The sequence below is a fragment of the Phaseolus vulgaris genome, chromosome 7 (assembly GCF_051622355.1).
Source record: "Phaseolus vulgaris cultivar YP4 chromosome 7, ASM5162235v1, whole genome shotgun sequence".
NCBI classification, from domain to species: domain Eukaryota; kingdom Viridiplantae; phylum Streptophyta; class Magnoliopsida; order Fabales; family Fabaceae; genus Phaseolus; species Phaseolus vulgaris.
In genome coordinates, this window is record NC_143504.1 from 44,786,124 (window position 1) to 44,794,010 (window position 7,887).

The window sequence follows — 7,887 nt, forward strand, 5'->3', positions numbered from 1 at the left end:
CAGAGAGCCTTTCTTTTATCAAACTATCCACAGACGTAGTACAATATGTCTAGTGTAATTTGGTTTGGTTTTAATTAACTTCTTATAATTAAGGCATCTATTTCATTTTTCAAGCAATATCTATATCTTTTTTTTTTCTCAGACAAATGAAATGGTACATAAAATTACGACTATGGATGCATTTAATATTATGATGAATCAAAAGAATAATAGCAGAATACAAATTCGTAGTCATATACAAGATAAAATCTAATTTATTTAACAAAAAAACTTTCTTTACTGGAATAAATATTATTTCATTGTTTTCCCCTAGGAATGTTCACATTTGTATAAGCCTCACCTTTTAATACACATTACAATTTTGTTCTGCCAATTGGCAGCCATGGAGTCCTCTGATTTGTCCTGAATCACAGTATTTATCAAATTTTCCTTCAAAAGTTCGATCCTGATACATCTGCTAAACTCGTTGCTAGAAAAAGTCTGGGCCGTGTGAAATGAAACCACATAACCTGGGTGTCTACTTGTCTATAAAAGCAAGTCTACATAAGCATCAAGTCCTTGTTTGACAAGGCACTTCTTTAGCTTATATAACGCTCGGATCTCCAATTGCCGAACCCTTTCCTTAGACAAACCAAATATGTCTCCAATTTCTGATAAAGATCTCTGTTCACCATCTTCAAAACCGTACCTTAGTCGGATTATTTTCCTTTCTTTGGGGCGCAAGATAGTTAGGACATTGAGAACATGCCGCCTCATAAGCTGTTTTTCAACACTCAAGTCTGTGGCCTCAACTGTGGGATCTGCAGTAATCTCCTGCAATTATAAAAATAATATGGTTAAATTTGTTGTGTGGAGTATTTGCCTAACAAAATTCTATACCAAAACTATATGGAAATAGTATAAAATTCAGGGCTGGAATCATGTTGCACAGCAGCTAATACATACAAATATATATAAGAAAATTATGATGATTGTCACAAGTCAACAAAATCTCGTCCCAGAAGAGAGGTATTGACATATAAATGACCTTGGTAATGAATTGAACAGAACAAAGCAGATAGTAACTTGACTCTGATCACTACTTCTTAAATAATTAATCTTTCCGTTAAGGTAGTAGGCTACGGTTCCTGGCTAATCTCATACCGAAATATTGTGATCAGATTCTGATGTACACGCTCCTCCGAGCGCTAAAATTCCTTACACTGCTGGTTCCCTTTCATCACGCGCACCAGAATGCAATTACTAGGCAAAATTCAATATTGTTGTAGTTGCTATTAGACCTTCACCAACTTGTTTTTACTTTATATTATCAGCATATGAAAAACTCTCCACACAAAACTCACCAAACAAAATTGGGAGGCTGATTATAAACTGCTTTAAATCCTTTTTGCGTAAACATTCTAAATGTTGATTCAGAACTTGTTTTTCATGGTTACACACTATATATAGATCTAATAAACTGCATCATATCAAAGGGCAAATCACATTAATTTGCTGATAGCATGCAATACCTGGAAAGTTGTATCTTGGTCAGCCCACACTGTTTGCTGCATAGAAATTGGAATTCTTGCAGCATATAGTAACTTGTCAATCTTTTCTACTGTAATGCCTACCCTTCTTGCTAATTCTTCTTTAGTTGGGTGAAGATTTCCTTCCTGAATGTACAATTTCTTTGCTTCCATTATCTTGCCCAATTGGATATATACCTTCTCCTGGAATAACACGTCATTTCTGTGTTACAGAAATAGAATTGATGTTTGCTATGTGAATACCAAAGATACTATAAAAAATATTAATGCACTGGTAGGAAACACATTTTTGTCATTGCCAAAAAAAAAGATATTTCATGGAAAATGACTCTTCAAAAGGGTGAAGCCTAAAACTTAGGCAACTAAATTTACCGGCAGACGGATTGTCCTGGAATGTCGAAACACGGCCTTCCTTATTGCTTGCCTTATCCACCAGAATGCATAATTACCAAATCGGGAACCAGCTAGGGGATTGAATTTTTCAACACTCTTCATAAGGCCCATACTACCCTCCTGCAATAGCACCAGAAAAGAAATGTAAAAGATACAGCTGCTTACTGTAGTTGACAATTCTGAAGTGTGAAGATGGTGATTACAACCCTTTAATTAGAGCACTTTTTCCTAAATTCTTGATCCAACCCTAGCCAACCATATTTTTTTGGGTTAACAGATGGTGAACAGGTTAAGTTGAGTTCATTAAATTCAAAAAAATGGCAAATCAAAAACATTTGTTCCCCTTCTATATCCTACATACATAACCATTTTATCCTTGTGTATGTCTTTCACATTTAAGAGAAGTCAGAAATCATGGTTCACTAATTGGTGGAATACTAGGCAACACAACCATTTTGTTCAATGTTATTCACAACCTAGAATATAACTAACCACGAAACCTCGGAAACACCAAACAGCCTTTGCTACAGGGGAAGGAAGGTCTGTATTTTTGGAAAGGCTACCTACCTGTAATAAGTCCTGAAGGCTGAGACCACGTCCCTGATAACTTTTGGCAACATGGACTACCATGCGTAAATTTGCTTGAATCAGCTTTTCTCTGCTTCGGTTTCCATGACGAAGCTGTGAATGGAGCATTCGACAGTTAAGTCCCGCACCCTCGGCCCATTCAGCCATAGTTGGTTCCCTACCAAATTGAGATTGGAGTCTGGTCTTCAATTCTTCCAATTTTAGTAAGTCCTGTTTCATACTCCATGTTAATAGAGCATCACATGTGTTTAGGTAAGGAAATCAAGGGAACTGGGAAAACACCTGTATCTTAGAAATCAGTTCAGATTCTTGTTCAAGTGTCAAAAGTTGTTTTGTTTCAGGACCCCTCAAGAACATGCGCAGGGTATCATTTTGATCAAATTCTTCATTTATCTTCTTTTCTTTGCGTATCCTTTCTTGAGCATCATCCTTTCTTGTAAGGTAGGTTTCATCATCTTTAACTATTGACTTGGATACTTTTCTTTGTTTTGCTCGTCTCTCTAGAAGCCGTGTTGACCTCACAGTTTTATTTCTTCCAACTGAAGGGTCCGCCAAACCAGTGGAAGCCAGACTGAATTGAAGCTTTTAGTTTAGGCATTACACTTTATACATATAGCCTATAAACAGGAAAAATAAATTAGGAATGTTAGAGATGGCCAACAAGATAGAACTAACCCAAAAGGAATTGAATCATCATCAGCTTTAATTGATTTCAAGCCTTCAACTACTGAGGATGTTTGTTTTGCAGTAGACAAAGCTTTCTTAGCAAGAGAAACTCCATTACATTGCACACCATCTGTACGCCTCTCAGAGTCAACAGAAACATGCTGTAGAGTTGAAGAAGCAGCAATTTCTCCTGTTTGAGAGGAATTTAATCTGCAATAGATAATTTATACACCTATAAGGAGACAACTAAAGATAGGAAAAATTTACTATAAAAAAATTACTAAATGATTAAATTCACATATGAAAGAATGATCCTGTCTTACAAGTTCTGTAAACGAGGCCAGAGATGCAGGTGCTTCCTAAAGTCAAGCACTATCTGGTCAGCATTTCCAGTGTTATTCTCTTCATGAACCGTGTCCATATCCATCTGCCTTGTATTTAAAATTGCCTGCAGTTAAACATTGGAAAGATTAATTAGTACTGTGTGCATTACGTCACAATGTAGGAAAAACTTATAAATCACAACCTAAGAAAAGAGTTTGTGCATCCATGCAAAAAATTTATTTTACTGAGTGAGATTATAAAAAGAATGGACCGAGAATCAATTCTTGTTGATTTGTCAACAAAGTAAAAAAATACGAAGGATTTCATTATATGGATTAAAAGAACCTTAAATTTGATGGAGTGCATCAATAAAATTTGAACCTGCGATGTTTTGTCTTCTTTAGACATGTGAAGAAGAGGCCTATATTCATCACGCTGCTCTTGTAAAAGAACTGAGGCAGGGAAATTCTGTGCTGAAAAATTAGAAGACCAAGAGGCAACTGTAGAGGAAGCTTGTTCGCGAAGCATCAAAACTGCAGGTTCATGAACATAGAAATCTAACATATTTTCAACTCAGACTAATGACAGGTTGGAAAAGTACATATGCACAGTCACACACTACTTGGATCAAAGAGGAAACTTTGTATGGAGACTGGGAGTAAATTCAAAATTAGCACAATGAATTCTTTAAGTATATCTATGAAAGGACACTATCAAAAAGAGAGACAATGGAGGAAACTTTTTATCTTAAATTAAGAGGGTTACTCGGAGCATGTTTGAACAAATTTCTCCAGTAATCTAAAATACTTAATTTTAACTTATAGAGAAGTTTATTCCATTTTTTCTTATATTTTTCTCATGTAAAAGTGTTTGTAGAGAATTTTATCCAAACATACCTCTAATGTTTAAAAAATCATAGAAAATGATGTAATTAAGTTTATACCATTTTATTATTGTTGTGAACTGTATCATTTGTTTCATGGTAGAAGCCATATGGGACAAGTCATAGTCGAATAATGTTTGATTCCCAACCAGACAATTGCCTAGGGAAAGATTGTTGTGGGTTACATTAATTGTCTCATGGTGAAGAATCAGATGGTGAAGGCTAGGGGAACCATGTCACAATCAAATCGTGGTGTTTGAACTACTCTTTTTAAGTAAATTGTGATGTCCCAACCAGAGAATTGTTGAGGGGGATTGTTTCTAGTTGCATCAATTATCTTGTGACAGAAGCTAGATGAGTAAACTCACAGTTGAATCATGACACTTATTAGTTGACGGTATAAAAAAATTAAAAGTTATCTTATAAGAAATCAAATCAAAGATATTTTTAGAAATAAACTACTCCTTCCGTTCATTCCAACACTCAAACAGACCCTCCTATCCTAGAAACAGAACATGATTAAATTATTTTTCTCCTCAGCTTAATAGCCATGATAGCCAACACAAATACAGGAAGTCAGCGAGTGTGCACCAACAGCTACACAACGATATAAAGCCTGTGAAATTAATTACCTAACGAAATATGAATAACATTAAAATTCGTTAACTCATACGTAAAAAAAAATAATATACAAAACACACAATTCAGGTATCCAATGCAAAATCATGCCATAAAGCAAACAGCATTGATAAAGTAAAAACGGTATTCAGCTTCTCAGAAAGTGCAAATACAGCAATGAGTAGAACTATGAAAGGATAAACCTGCAAAAATATGAGCAATGTAACTTGACACATTACTGAATTCCCACCCACACCAGTTCTATCTTGATCTAAAACAAACTTGAGCCACAAAAAAGAACACTAACTATAATTCTGTCGGTCAAACAACATAACGCCATGTAAAATTGGGAAAAACAAAACATGGTACTAGATACAGGTAAACGAAAAGAGAAGAGAATTGCAGTAATAATTGAGTTATAACAGGAGCACCGGAAGTAGAAGAAGACGGGGGGTGAGTGTTCCAAGGGTGAGTTCTTGGAGGGAACGGTGGAGAGGAACAGAACATAGTCCTTGCGAATTCCATAGGAACGAGAAGAACAGCATAGTACATTAGAGTGGTGAGTTGGTAGCAGAAGAAGGTTGCAGCGTGATCATTGTGCAGAGGAAACGCAGGTGGTGTTTCCTTGCCACCATGGCGGGGTGTGATATTTAGATAGAAACGGATAAAGTAGGAGGAAATGGCTTCCAAACGTAGCCTATTTCGGACCTCTGAATTTCTTTGTTTTTCCGACACTGGATTAGGTTCTTTTTATTTCACTTCATAATTCACATAATATTCTTATTGTTATTATTCTATGAATCTACTACGCTCAGTTCCCGTTTGGGTTGCTGCTATGGACTACCCCTTCTAGCCCACTTTGTGTCCCCAAAACTTTGCAATGAAGAATTCTTTTTGCACTCCCCAAATTTTCCTCGGCACCCATATAATTATGAAAATTTTATTTTATCATGAAAAAATTACTTTCAAATGAATAATTCAGAAAAAAAAATTATGAAGAAAATGAATATTGGATTATAAAATCTCGAAATAAAAAAATATTTGAATTGCACAATCTAAAAGTCATTTTTTTTCATAAAGAAAATTTTCAGATTATGTAATTTGATAATCTTTTGAATGGTACAATCCATAAGTCATTTTTTTTACTTTTAATTTGTGTAATCTAAAAATTTCTTTCGGATTGTAAAATCTCAAAAACGTTTTTTATGCAAAAAAAAAATAGCTTTTAGAAGCGTCTTCACATAGGTAAGCATGATACAACAGTATGAAGCAATCGCGACAAGACAACAAATAACAACAATAGGTGATAACAACAAAGGACAATTTAATCTTTTAACTACTCCATAGGAATGTACATGCCCAAAAAAAATGGACATTTGCAAAAAATAAAAATCCCCAAATCTAATTTCCAAATTATGTTTAAAATTATATGTTTTTTTTTAATGAAAAATACATCACATTCCATTGTTTGTAAAAACACATGGAAGGAAGAGGATTTTTTTTTATAGATGTATGATGTTAAGCCATGGCGTTAAGTGGTGATTAGATACAGGTTTGGTTCTTTTTTGTCCCTCCTCACAAAAAATGGGAGAAAATTTATGTTAAGATTTGTAGAGAAAAAATTTAAAATTTTAATGGCCAATCAATATGATCTATTTCTAGTTGGATTTTCTATTTAAGATTTTTTTATATATTCATAATGTTGCAAACAAACGATATTGCATAAAGTAATTCTTTCAAGAGAAAAATAGAAAATTCTAATAGGTTCTATGTATCAGCTTATTTTATAATAATTGGTATCAAGAGTATTATTAATATTAATTTATGAATTATATTTTAATTTAAATAGTAAATAATCAAAAATAAAAAAATAGGGATTAAATATATTTTAATTTAAAAGTGTAATTTAAGTTTTGATTTAATATTTTTATATTTATTTAATCATTAAAATAATTAACTTATATTTTTTTCTAACTATATATAGGTACGTATATGTATATGGATACTGTGTTGTGACAATTAATTATGATAACTAGGATAAAAGATAATTAAATTAGGGCAAAGAGGAAGATAAGTGGAAAATCATTTTTAAAATAAAATATTGACGGTATAAATGATTTATTATGTTATTTGTTTTGATAAACATGCCTAGAGTATTTATGAGGATGGTGAATCACATACTCAATGAATCACATACTCAGACCTTTCATATTTAAATTTGCTGTGGTTATTTTGATTACATTCTCATTTTATTTACTGTTTGTTCTTTAAAACAATATTTATCTCATACAAGGTTTGTGTTAGAAATCATAGAAAAAAATAACTCTTTGTATGCTAATTGATCAAAATGTATTTTTTTATATGAAAATTGTGGTTTTCTTTGGATTCGCTCAATTCTCAAGGAGGATAAATAGATAAGCTAATGTTAAGGTTATAAGAGAAAGGTCAACTCCAACTAATCTTTTAAGCAGGTGAGAAATTTTTCATGGATTCACTAATCTTTATAGAATGTGCATTCAAAAGTCTTATAATTTACCTGTTGGGTCTATTAGTGTCTAAGTTCAAGAGGGGAGGGGTGAATTGAGCTTATAAAATTTTCGCAAGAACACACAATTTTTCAGTATTCCAGAGGCAAAAAGAACAGATTGTTTTTACATGAAACAGATTGATTCTTCAGAGCAGTCTTGGCACAATTTGAATTTTGTTCAATGTAAAATTGTAATCAACAGAGAATTATAACAGAACCAGATCAGCTTAATATTGTGAGGATGAAGGATACAGCTATGCTTAGGAATCAACCAAAATTACACAACACAAGATTTCAAGAAGAATGATCCTTTCTCAAGTTTTAATGAATGGACAGTTTGTTCACAATTCACTTAAATC

The 7,887-nt window shown here is 33.3% G+C and overlaps 1 protein-coding gene across 2 annotated transcripts; it reads right to left on the bottom strand.

The window, feature by feature from the left end:
* Window positions 1-236: 236 nt before the first annotated feature.
* On the bottom strand, window positions 237-5,772 carry LOC137828812 (RNA polymerase sigma factor sigF, chloroplastic). Of its 2 annotated transcripts, none has more exons than XM_068635525.2 (9): window positions 5,433-5,772; window positions 3,882-4,033; window positions 3,500-3,624; window positions 3,186-3,386; window positions 2,793-3,081; window positions 2,490-2,720; window positions 1,902-2,042; window positions 1,512-1,712; window positions 237-813 (listed from the first exon to the last, which is right to left on the bottom strand). In XM_068635525.2, exons 1-9 carry the CDS (start codon window positions 5,551-5,553, stop codon window positions 526-528), a joined length of 1,749 nt encoding a protein of 582 aa, XP_068491626.2. In that variant the 5' UTR covers window positions 5,554-5,772; the 3' UTR covers window positions 237-525. The 2 variants fall into 2 exon arrangements, with proteins under 2 accessions (XP_068491626.2, XP_068491627.2); XM_068635526.2 differs by having other exon boundaries at window positions 3,882-3,973; window positions 5,433-5,747.
* Between the last annotated feature and the right edge of the window lie 2,115 nt (window positions 5,773-7,887).